General features: G+C 44.5%; 1 protein-coding gene across 1 annotated transcript in view; it reads left to right on the top strand.

Annotated features, from left to right (window-relative positions):
* Positions 1 to 3,011: 3,011 nt before the first annotated feature.
* The window catches only part of KPNA3 (karyopherin subunit alpha 3), a 47,477-nt gene continuing 38,000 nt past the window's right edge, over positions 3,012 to 12,488 (top strand). The window contains exon 1 of the mRNA XM_084226354.1: positions 3,012 to 3,151. Coding sequence (XP_084082480.1) covers positions 3,074 to 3,151 — 78 coding nt within the window. The 5' untranslated portion in view covers positions 3,012 to 3,073. The remainder of the gene's footprint in view (positions 3,152 to 12,488) is intronic.

The raw sequence follows: 12,488 nt of genomic DNA, 5'->3' as shown, positions 1-12,488 counted from the left end.
CCCTTTCCCATTGCCCAGCCAGGACACCCAACACCCACATTTGGGCCAGGGCAGCAACAGAGCTTGAGACTGGCACCACTGCAGCATCACTGGGGCAAGGGATGGAAACGGAGCACAGGGACGCTGCTCAGGGTCAGTGAATCCTTTAAATGTGCTCATGGCCCTGACACATGTCTTGCAGGTCTTGACAACATGAACACATTGATATGAAAGTCATGGTGATGAAGAACAGCCACCCAGATCCACGTGGCTTGTTCTGTTTTTAAAGTAGGAAACTACTGATTCGTTATATTTTAGTACTGTCTGTTAATTACTGTGCCAAAAAGTAGGACTTCCTTAACTGCATCAAAATGTTTTCTCTGATGCAACTTAAATTACCAAATCAAGAGCTCCACCACAAAGCTTTATTCAGGCAGTAAAGCCAAGCAAACTTCCCTGTAGCTCTGTCTAAGAGGTGTTCAAGTCCCGAGTCTCTACCAGAACTAATGAAATGCACTATAGAAACTCTGAAGGGCTTATGTCAGGAAAGAAAAAAACCAGTGAATTTATAAATCCTATCCAGTGGAATGGGTATAGATTTATGGATTGGTAAATTGAGTTCTCCCAACCTGGAAACACCTGATATTTAGTTGCAAGTTTTCCTTTTACCTCTCTGTTTACGCTGAGTGGTGCTGAACAATAATCCTTTGTTCATGGTAAAGGTGGCCAATTCCTCCAGAGGGGAACAGATCCTGCCTAGCAGAGATCATATCAGCATTGCTCTGCTGTCCTACCAGGCCTGAGGCTGCCACAGCCACCTTCCTCGGGGGGTAAAACAAAGCTCTCGGCTGCTGAATCGGATTTAGGAGCTCTCCTGAAAACAACTGGATAGCTGGAGCTAATTTTCCTACAAACTTCCAGGCGACAGAGCCTAGAAGCCATCTCTGACAAACACCAGCCACACTGGTTGTGCCTTTTTGGCTTTGCCTGCTTCTGACTCCTTCTTGTCTCCCACTCTAGCAACAATGGTGCAGCATGTCCGGATAAAGCTGTTGGGGAAAGGCACGGAGGAAAGTGCGCTGGGAGTCGGAACTACTTGGAAAGGAGAGAGATGGAAATGCGATATTGATCTGTCAGATAAGGACATTTGGCACGCAGCTCAATGACGGTGAGGAAGAGCATTCCTCTTCCAGATTTTTACTCATCTCCATCAGGCTGCAAGCCTTGTTTTGCCAGAGCTGTGAGGTACAAGCTACAGTCACTTGAATGATCCAAAGAGGGGTTGGGAGAAGGCAAATAAAAAGCTGAGCTGTCAATTAGAGACCGCTGAAAGAAAAATTTATATATAGCTGTAAGGATCTGTTGCAGACCCTGATGTGGTGTAAGATGAGCTAAATTTGAACGTTACATGTTTTCATATTATTTTGGGGTTTTGGTTTTCTTGGCTACTACTCTGCTTTATGCAAGGTGTTAGATCACTGCTTACCACTGCCTACAACTACATCACCCACGCACATCCTCTCTTCTACCATGAAAATGCCAGGTGTGACTTCAGGGCACTGTATTTGACCCCAACTGCTGTGCCCAGGCTACCATCAATCTGGGGGTGCTGGGTCTGCCTGCAGTCTGCACAAACGCTCCCAGAGCTGCACGTGGGCAGTCGTGCTGCAGCAATTTTGAGTCTGGGGACAATTTGTTGGGCTGGCAGAGCCCCTTTGTGCCCTGCATCACAGTCGGTACGTGGCTCCAGCTGCCTCGTGCACGCGTGGTATGAAGGGCATGTTGGCAAAGTGCTGGATTTGCTTTTTCCAGGCAGGGCCACCAAAGGGGGACTCGAGGCTTCCCAAAACACCTGGATTTCTTAGGTGCTTGTTGTGCAGCTCTTCCCAGGCTGTGTACAGGGATGTTAGTGCAGTCGTGAGGAGCAGAGGGAGGTGCAGAGCAGACCCATGACACAGCTCTGGCTGGAAGAGCTGCTTGGGCCACTCTGTGCATGAGCCGTGCCAGTGGGGCCACCCCGGAGTGCATTTGAGGGAAAAACCCACAGGTAACAAGATCAGTGGAATCTTGGGATGCATTAGGAAGAGCATTGCCAGCAGGTCGAAGGAGGTGATCCTGCCCATCTACTCAGCCCTGCTGAGGCCACATCTGGGGTGCTGTGTCCAGTTCTGGGCTCCTCAGCACAAGAGGGACAGGGAGCTCCTGGAGCAGGTCCGATGGAGAGCTACAGAGATGAATAAGGGACTGGAGCATCTTTCTTGTGAGGAAAGGCTGAGGGAGCTGGGCCTCTGCAGCCTTGAGAAGAGATGACTGAGAGCTCTCATCAGTGTCTATGAGTAAGTGAAGAGAGGGTGCCAAGAGGATGGACCCAGGTTCTGCTTGGTTGTGCCGAGCAATAGGACAAGAGGCAATGGGCAGAAACTGATGCACAGGAAGCTCCACCTGAGCATGAGAAAAATGTTCTTTTCAGTGTGAGTGACCACACACTGGAACAGTTCGCCCAGAGAGGAGACTGGAGTCTCCTTTACTGGAGATATCAAGAACCATTTGGACACGATCCTGCGCCGTGTGCTATCAGCTCGCCCTGCTTGAGCAGGGAGATCGAACCAGATGGTCCACTGTAGTCCCTTCCAACCTGACCTGTTCTGCGGTTCTGTGTGCCCAGTACCGTCAGGCCCTCGGTTCTCCCCAGAGCGCCCGGCGTCGAGCCGGAACGGCGCGACCGGGCCGCCGCTCCACGTGCGGAGCCGCCGCCCGCCGGCACTACACGCCCCAGAATGCCACGCGGGGCGAGGGCGGGACCGGGGTGGTGAGGGGGCGGGACCAGAGCCGCGAGGCCGCGCCGCGATTGGGCGGCGTCCGCCCGCCCTTTGCGTCACGTGCGCTCGCGCCGCCCGCTCTCCTCCCCCCCCACCCCTCTCCCAGTCACTCAGCAACGGCGCGCGCGCGCGCCAGCGGCCCCCCCCTTCCCCCTCCCCGCCCGTTTTCCCCCCCGCGCGCTCGTCACGGAGCGCGTCCCGCTTCCCTCCGCCCCTCGCGCGAGCCGCCGCCGGGAGCCGCCGGAGCCGCCTCGCAGGAGCCGCCGGGAGCCACCATGGCCGAGAACGCCGCCGCCACCGGCCTGGAGAGCCACCGCATCAAGAGCTTCAAGAACAAGGGCCGCGACGCGGAGGTGCGTGTGGGGCCGGCGGGGCCGCGGCCGGGCCCGGCCTCCGCCGGCGGCCGCCAGAGGAGGGGCCGGGCCGGGCCGGGCCGCGCTCGCGGCGGGAGGAGGCGGCGGGGGGAACGCCTGAGGGGGGGTTTTTCTTCGCCGTCATGCGGGCGGGCGCGGCCGGCGGGGGGCGGAGGCGGCGGCGGGGGAAGGGCTGGCGCGGCCGGGCCGCCCGCGGGCCCCTCCGCCTCCTGCCCGGCTCGCCGGGGCCCGAGCAGGGCCGGCGGGATGCGGCACCTTCTCCTCCCGCGGCGCTCCCCGCTCCCACCCCGGCGGCCTCGCCGTCTTGCCGCCTTCCCCGTGCCCGGGGCTCGGATGGGGCCTCGGACAATGGTGCCGGCCGTCTTTTGTGCCGCCCCCCGGGGCGGTGGCGGCCCTTCCGCCGGGGCTCGGGGCTGCCCTGCCCTCGCCCCGCAGTGCCGCTGCCGCTCACGGAGGCCTGTGCTGGTGCCGGGGACCGCTCCCACGCTCTGGTGAGCCTGGTTATAGTGTGCTGTGCTGGCCCGTTTTGTTCCTTGTCCTACCGTGTATCAGCTCCTTTTTTCTTTTCAGTTTTTATATTTTATTTTCAAATGCTGGGAGGCACATCAGTAATGGTTTGCTGGGCATCTGCGTCTAAATGGGGAAGGAGTGCGGTGCTCGGTAAGGTTAATGTGGTAGTAGTTTACTCCCCCGAATTTGAGAGTTTCAAGGGTTATTGGGAGCTTATTATTCCTCAGAGATATTCCAGAGGTCTCCGAATCTGCGTGTCATTATCGGACACATCTTCAGTTCTCGCAATTGAAAGAGGAAATCCCAAATCTCGTGTTTAAGTTTCTGTAATAGGAAAGGAAGGGGGAGGGAGCTCTGAAATCAGGCTAGGATTGAAATCGGCTTAGGCTTCGCTAGAGTGAAAACCTAAATATGTGTCAGATTACTTGGACTTCACCTGAGGGTGTTTTCCATGCTTCTGTCGATTTTATCACTTAACTTTTGTAATCAGTAGACTGGAATTTTAGTCCTCTGAAAGCACATTTTGTATTTTAGTAGAATTCACACTTCTGCTGCTATTGTTTGGGTGGAGACAATTTTATGCAGGTCAGGCTTAGCAGCAGCAGTGTCTTTAAGATGACATTCACACTGTAAAGTAATCTTTAATTTTTATTTAAGTCTGCAACAGTGACTCTTTCTTTCAGAAAATCTTGCATGTAAAGAATATGATAACTTCAACACTTCTCGCTAACATTAGTAAACGTTAGAAAGTAACTAAAAATTGCACATCCTTCTGTTTAGCAGTTGCTTCTCAGGGTAAGGAGGGGGCGTGGTGCATTTCTTTTTCCCCTTCTTATCCAGTGAGGCTCTTCCTGCTTGCTGCTCCTCATTCATTTTGTCCTTGTCTCATCTCTCCGTATTGGTTACCGGCTTTGTTGCTGCTTTCTCAGTCACTGGCCTGAATCCATCAGAGCTCTAAACTGGGAAAGGTTAGGTATGTTCGTGCCTAGTGTGAACTGATCTGTCATCCACGCTTGCTTATATTATAGCATGCCCAAGACTAGGGGAATTGAATGTCTGCCTCCATGGGGAGGAAGGAGGGAATGGACCGCCTCAGCTTTGCTGTGATTACTTCTGCTAGACCAGCTAAGGTGGCTTGGCTCTCGTTTCCCCCTGAAGGGGAGTAATTATTTTGGAATAGTGTATTTGCTCTTATGGAGAAGCATATCCCTAGGGTTGTCTTCCAGTGTGATGACTGATTTCCTTTCTGTGGCTGAGCCTAAGACTGGTGCAGAGCTCCAGTAATGGTAACGTAGTTAAAGCTGTCATATCTGCTTTTGAAAAGGGTTAAAATCTAGGTAACATATTTCTTTTGTACCAACAAGTAGATAAAATGCAGAGGTGTTTTAAGGTTGTATACCCATGGAGATATGCTAAAATGAAATTTAGGTTCATTTAAAGGACTTTTAAAGATTGGAAATGTTTCAGTGTCTTTAAAAACAGCTTAATTTGTATTAAATGTCTGAGGTTTTCTACTAAACCTCCTTTTTGACTCTTTTCTGATCTGGGTATTTAAAAGTTCATGTTAGAAGTACCCCTCTGGAGTAAACTTTATCTAACTTAAGCCTCTAAAAGTGAAACAATGTAAATTAAGTTTAGAGTGGAGAATGAATGAGCACAGCAGAGCTATATAATTGCCATTAGTTACTGTGCCTCTCTTGAGGAACTGGTACACAGACTGACCTGCTGATTGCACAGATTGTCTCTATGTAGTGCAAGTTATTGGCTCTTCACAAAGTGTTTGTTTTCTAAATCAAATATACCTAATTCCCAACTGTCAGTGATTAAATACACTTGGTTTGCTCCCTGTACTGCAATAAAGAGTTTGACATAGAGAACCTGCTTCCCATTTTCTGTGCTCAGCTTTGGAAATCAGGAGGCATCAGTGCTTTCATTGGCATTGATCTACATCTTCTCATTTTGTCAAATTCCACCAAAGAGAAATTAAGTATTTAGAATGATGGCGTAATAAATCCTGGTCTGATATCTAGATTATATCCTCTGGATAATTTAAAATATTCAGAGTTCTACAGTCTCAGCTTCAGTTTGAAAACAGTGGCAATTGAGTCACCTTCTGCCTGGAAACAGTCATTGCCTTTGAACACATCAGGCTTGAACACATTCCTTGGTAATCTTCCTTTGACTGCTATTAAATACTTGAGAGTTACTATTGATCCCCTCTGGGTACAGACTCTTCTGGCAGACCAAAATACTTACTCCTTTAATTTTTACTTAACTCATATTTTATTACTGGGTTTGCTGGGACATATAATTGTCTTTACTTTTTCCTAATGCAACTTTAAGGGAAACAAAAGATGAGTAAGTACTTTGAGATTTTTCTCTGTGCCCCCCACCCCCCCCCATGCAGCTTCTCATTGTGATTTTCTAAGAGCAGAGGAATATATCTGTTGAGCAGAAATCAAAGGTTCTGAATCTTTGACCTGTACAGGTTCATTCTCTTTTTTTCTAGTTTCAAGTTTGGGTGGAAGTTCCATACCTCTTTGTTGTCTTCCTCTTTTAGGGAAGTAAAGTTGTTGATACTGAACTGGAATTTTGATTTTGGGGTATTAATATTCAAAAAAATATTTAGCCCTCCAAAGGGATAATAGCAGTATCAAATGCCACAAATTAAGTGTTCACTTAATATGAGTTTCTGTTCTTTCTTTAATTAGTGAGATTTTTCTATTTTTATAGGTACTTACATGTGATTAGCAGCAGACAAGGTTAACGTCAACCTGCAGAGCTGATCAATAAGGAGCCAAGACACTCATGGCTTCATCTGGACAAACAGCTGCCAGTTCTCTTCTCACTGTCTTCTGAATTCTGTGTTCTCCTGAGATGTGAAAGAGGTTTTTTAATTGTTACACAAAAAATGAGAGGGCTTTCCTGTGTTGATTATGGACATGAGTCTCAGTGAAGTCTTTTTTCCCTAAACATCCAGCACTAATTATTCCAGTACAGTTGAGGCTTCACAGGACAAAATTAAATAGTTGCAATCACTTAATTTGTGATACTCATTGTAACTGTGTTTATTTGTTTATATTGATTCCTAAGCTAGCCTAGTTTTTGTAAAACCTAATTTGAACCTTATGATTTTTGCACTTCTTCAGCTTCATTCTTTGCTTAGTAAAATCCTTCCTAGCATTATTTACTCCTTCAATGTTTTGGATTAGAAGTGTTGCTTATTCTTTATTACAGTAGCAGGCACCCATTTGTTGACTCACAGTTCTGATATTTGAGGTGATGGATCAAACAATCAGCCCATTTCTTTCTGTCAGGATTAGTCAGCATCCCTGACTAAAACTGAGGAAAAAGTCTTGATGAGCAGAGGTGTTATAATTTGTAGGGGTGTCTGCATGACTTGCTGGTGTTTTTTGTGTGTGATATAATGAGATTGTGTGGTCATGAAATTAGCAAAGTGCATACTATATTGAAACTATGTGCTCTCATTTAAAAGAAAATCAAGGAGATAAAGAAACCCAAAACCTAGAAGGGAGTAAATTAACTGAATAATTAACTTTATGTAAAAACACTTCAATGACTGGGATTAAAATTTCCTTTTTGTATACTTGTCATACCCCTAGTCATAAGTCAAAAGAAGATAAGTCCTTGATCTTCTGTTGGTTAGGCTGTAGGGTTATCCTTCTGAGATTTGCTGAGGGCCATTTACCAGAAAGAAATATAGTCACTGTGTCATATTTCACCTACTCCTGCTCTTATTTGATTTTTGGTTTCTGAAGTCCTGGTCACTGATGTCTTTTTCCCAGTTACAGGCAGGTGTGTGATCTTTAAGTCTGTATCACCTTTGGGATCAGGAACTTTGAAGGATACATTTTTATTCTGTGCCTTCAGCATTCTCACCCCAAATGAGGCAGAGAAAGAAAGCCCAGATTTCCGTCATCAGCTCTGGCAGATTCAGTGTATTTACTGCTCCTGTGTTGCTAACAGCAAGGATCTAGTTCTTGAGGATGCTTGAATTCAGCCCCATTTTTCTATCATGCTGCCATCAATTTTTTGTGAGCACAGGAATGTTGTTCTGGGGAGGCCAAATCGGTGCAGTCTCTGGGAATCTGGGAAAAGGTACAGGTTGGCTTAAAGCCATGTTCCTATCAAGTGTCAAAGGCTTTTTGCAGTGGAGGCTCCATACCTGCACAGTTTTAGTGAATGAGTGGACATGCTGCTGCCAGCTCAGTTCTGGGTACTGTTGTGTGCACTAAGTAGAGTTTTTGCTGTCTCCCCATATTCCCCTCCAAGGCTTCATGAAACAAGTAAGCATTGTAGCAGTCCGAGAAATGCTGTTACTCCCAGCTGCTATGAACCAATGCAGTTTCTTTCAAAATTTCACAGTACAGATTGGTCAGCTCTCTGCATTTCATTTGGACACAGGAAAGGATACCAGAAGGGAGTAAGGATTTAACAGCTGGGTTAGGTGGGTTTAAGGTACTATGGACCTGCTGTATTCACTGGCTTGTTTAGTCTCAGTAGGTAAAGTGAAAACACAGGTGTCAGGTAACTTCCTGTTGGGAACTCGATGTAATACAGTACTCTCATGCAGAGTTTTTTAACTCCAGCTGCTTCTTTATTACCCTTTAAACCCAATATATATGCTCTTGGGAGAACAAAAGTGTACATGTTTGTACCTTGGAAAGAATTACATGGGTAGGAAGTAAGGTACAGAGGTGGGAAGCCTCTTTGGTTGCTATTGCTACAGAATTTTCCAAGCTTTAGTCTGCAAGTAAATAGTTCAACACTGAAATGTTCATGACTCTAAGTCCATTTTGATGTACTGTGTAGTGTTTTCTGTGAGGTTCAAAATCAGTTGAATGCATTGCATTTTAAAAGATTTAAATACACAGATACATTAGGAAATCATTGTTTATTTTCAAAATACCTGTGGAGAATGCAATTTGGAGATGGTATCTTGTGATGAACATAATCTTCATAAGCTGATTGGGATCTGTGCTTGCTGTATTGAGGCCCAATTATTGTTGTTTGCTGTTGTGATACACCAAGCCTCTGGTAATCTTCCTGTAATTACAGAATTTGTTTTTCTTCATTTTTGTGTATTTCTAACACTGTAGCAGTGGCACTGGTATCTCTAAAGCTTCTTTTATGAAAGGATTGATTTTTAATTTGTAGAATATTGAAGTCTGGTCACAGCTGGTAGCCGAGTAACAGTCAGACTAGTTTTAAAGGGCTCTTTAACTATTTTTTACATAAGTTCTTTGAGGCTTTTATAATTGTACCGTTCCAGCACATATCTAAGCAGGTTGTTTTGTCCTTTAAAATGCCATTATGTGAAAAGACAGCAATTAGGAAGATGCAGCAGCTACAAGTAACTGATCAGATTTGTATTTGTTGTGGAATTAGAAGTGGAATTAGGTATCTAATTTATAACAGGTTAGAGGAGGCAATGAACTAGTAGATAATGGGTTGTGTCATCAAGTATTAAAGACAAATTATCAACTGACCTGATTTGAAAACGAAATCCAAAACCTGTATCTTTTCCAGTAATAGTCTGTCAGTTGTTTCCAAAATACCTGCTGTGGGAAACTCTGATACTGAATTGATGTTCCTGCTTACTAATATAATAGCAGAAACTGGGCTTTGTATTCCATTTCACAAAATTTGCTGTGGGCTGTCAAAAGCACTGGTATCTTCCAAAAAGTTAGTCCTGCATCAGAACTGTCTGTGCCTTGGAGTAAACTAGTTGCAAAGCTCTTCATGTTTCTTTAATTTTCTGCTTCCTTAGCTTCCTGAGCCAGCCCTTCACATCTGGAGAAGACCAGTGGTGGCTCAAAGAGGTCAGTGTGAAGGGGAGAAGGTATATCTTGTCTAGTGGTATTTAACTGTTGGATTGTTATCCCTTCACAATCAGATTAACAACCATTAAAGCTGCTGGGGAGGCTTCTTGGCTCACCTGACACTTGTCTCCCTTCTCAGGCTAAGCAAATGTTGCAGTCAGCCTTGAACTTGATTTTGTGTGTATTAAAAAGTACAGCAAGTACAAAATAGGAGTATATAATGTACTAGTGTCTGCAGAACAGGAGACAAATTTGTATCTTCTTCATTCAAACACCTGTTACTGAATTACTCATTTCCCTCATACTCTGTCATGTCTCATCAGCTGAGGACCTCTTCTTGAGCATTTTTAACCTTTGTCATTGTCAGATTCAGTAACAGGTGGACTTTGGAGGTGGTGATAGAGTAAGTGATTTGCAAAATCAGTTTGCAGACACAGCTTCCTTTAAAGACTTGTAAGCCTTCATGGAGATGTGTTTTATTGAGTGTTCAAGCCCCGCTGCAAACTTGCTGTGTGGAACATAGAGCTAGCTCATCTGTGTGAGGAGAAAGTGGTCAGTCTCCAAGGGTGCTAGCGTGGCGTGTGCCCAGGTTTTCAGAGGTGCAGTAGGGGATTCCTGACCAGGTAGTGTGTCAGATTTCAGGTTTGCAGTTCTTGGAGTGCCAGTCCTTGCCTTTTCTTAGTCAGCTGCAGTGTAAGTCAGAAGGTTGATGAAATTCTGCAGAGAGTTATTGTGTCTTGCTGAGGTAACTGAAGTCACCCCTAACCAGCAGGTACTCTTTGCATGCAGCTTTTGGCATCAGGGCCTCTCACTTCTTTTCATGCACATGTAATGTTAGGTGCAAAGTCAGTGGTAGTGATTTCTCTGCAATAGAGATCTGACTTTCAGCCAGATACAGAAGGCTTTCCACATCAGGAGAGGGTCCTGAAATGAGAGCTCTGCTGTGATTGATCAGGATCCTGTTAACCACTGTTTGCCAGGTGTGCAAGAAGAATCTGTAGTGTTCATAGCACTGATCAGACATCACTGAGGAGCAACCTTCCAGACAAGAAAAGGCATTAAAGGAACACTGACGTGTGCAATCAATGTGACAGCATCTTTTTTTTTTTTTATAATGGAAGGATGTATAAATTGGAATTTTATGAAACTGAGGGAATCTTCCAGGAGAGCTGTATGATACCCAAAATGTTCAAGTAATGTAAGCACACTGATTCTCTGTTTCTGTCACATTAAAAAGTGAGGGAGAAACATCTAGAATTTAGGATACTGAAATGATTAAATCAAAAGGGCACCTGACAAGGTTCATAAGATTGTGGGGTGTTGCTAGAGTGTATTTTCTGATTCCTAATGCTCCATCTTCTTCCTGCGTTGTCGGCTGGGTTTGTTGTTTGCATCTTGAGCAGAACAATCTCTTCATAGATTTAATTAGGCAGCTAGCACATGTTTAATCTTTTTTTTGCCTTTTGATTATATCTTTCAAAAAACAGCAAAGAAAATCTGATTTCATTTCAACCATGTAATATTATACCAAAAAAGTCTGCTGTGGTTGAATATAGAATAGCTCTCTAGGGACTTGATTTATTGGGTTTTTTTCGTGGCACCCATGTGAATGTATGCAAATTGCAATTATTTTCCCATTTTATAGATGGAATAACAAAACTTTTTTCCCTACTTCACAGGGAGGTGTTTATAAATATATCATGGATTCATAGAATTATAATTTTGATTATCATCTTGGGGTACTTTGGTGTTACAGTTGAAGACTGTTTAAGTATCTGAAAAGGGAGTGTCCTTATTCAAACACATATTGCACAAGAAGGTAGCTGGCTAGTATTTAGCCTTGTATGGGGTTTTTTTGTTGGTTTTTTTTTTCTTTCTTTCTTTCTTTCTGAGGGACACTAGTATAAATATTTGGCATGTTTGAGAATCTCTGGTCTTCTGGTGTTTGCCCCAGAAATCTGTGAAGCCTTTCTGACCAAACACTTAATTTTGTAATGAATTTCTTGAAAGTGGTTATCTACAATTTCATATAAGTTTTTATGTTTGAAAGTATTTAAATCTTTATGTTGATGTGATCAAAATTGAAGTCACTTGTTTGCACCTAGTTACCATGAAAGGTTCTAATTTTTCTTTGCTGCTTTGATGTCCTGTACGCATGTGAATATGGTATTTTGTCTGTGCTAGTTACCATGAAAGGTTCTAATTTTTCTTTGCTGCTTTGATGTCCTGTACGCATGTGAATATGGTATTTTGTCTGTGAAATATGGCATTAGGTGGTAGGTTAGGCTTCTGGTAACATCTATTAGTAAAAAAAATGAAACTGTACCTGAGTTGGTCTTCTAGACTCTTCTTCAGACACTTCTAGTCTTCTGGACTGTTGAAGGGGAAAGGGCTTCCTTGTCTTTTGTGAAGGCAGTTAGGTTTTTCCATCTGACTGACAGGTCTGCTGCTTTCCTCCCTCAAAAGGGATGGGAGGGATGCTTGCTTAGAAACTTTAGGAGAGGATAGAAGAGGTGTCATGTCTTAGGCAAGACCAAGGAGTTGTGTAGGTGTTTCATTTGTTCTCCCTCAAGGACAGGGTAAGCTTCGCTTTCCAGGAAGCTCTAAAGCATTTACTATACTGCTCGTGCAATATAGCAAAATAACTAATTGCCTTTTTAGAAGTTTGTGTACTGGCAAAAGCAGATTCCTGTAACATAAAAGTACCAAATCTCAAATCCTTGTACCTATTTAATGTGTCAAGAAGCCTTGATCTTTTAACTTTCAAAAGAAGTATGGACTGGATTTTGTATTCCTTCCTTGAGTTTTCGTGTTGAATAGAGAATTCCAGCTCTTTTATTCTATACCAAACCAGGAGATAACATGTTCATTGTATTCCGTTATTGGTGCAATTTGTGTTGAATGCAGCCAGCTTGCTTTGAGTCCAGTCTCCTGAGGGTTGTTTGATAGGTTTGTACTTGTAA

Source organism: Fringilla coelebs (assembly GCF_963513975.1).
Source record: "Fringilla coelebs genome assembly, chromosome: 2".
NCBI lineage: Eukaryota > Metazoa > Chordata > Aves > Passeriformes > Fringillidae > Fringilla > Fringilla coelebs.
This window is presented reverse-complemented; position numbering and strand designations above follow the sequence as displayed.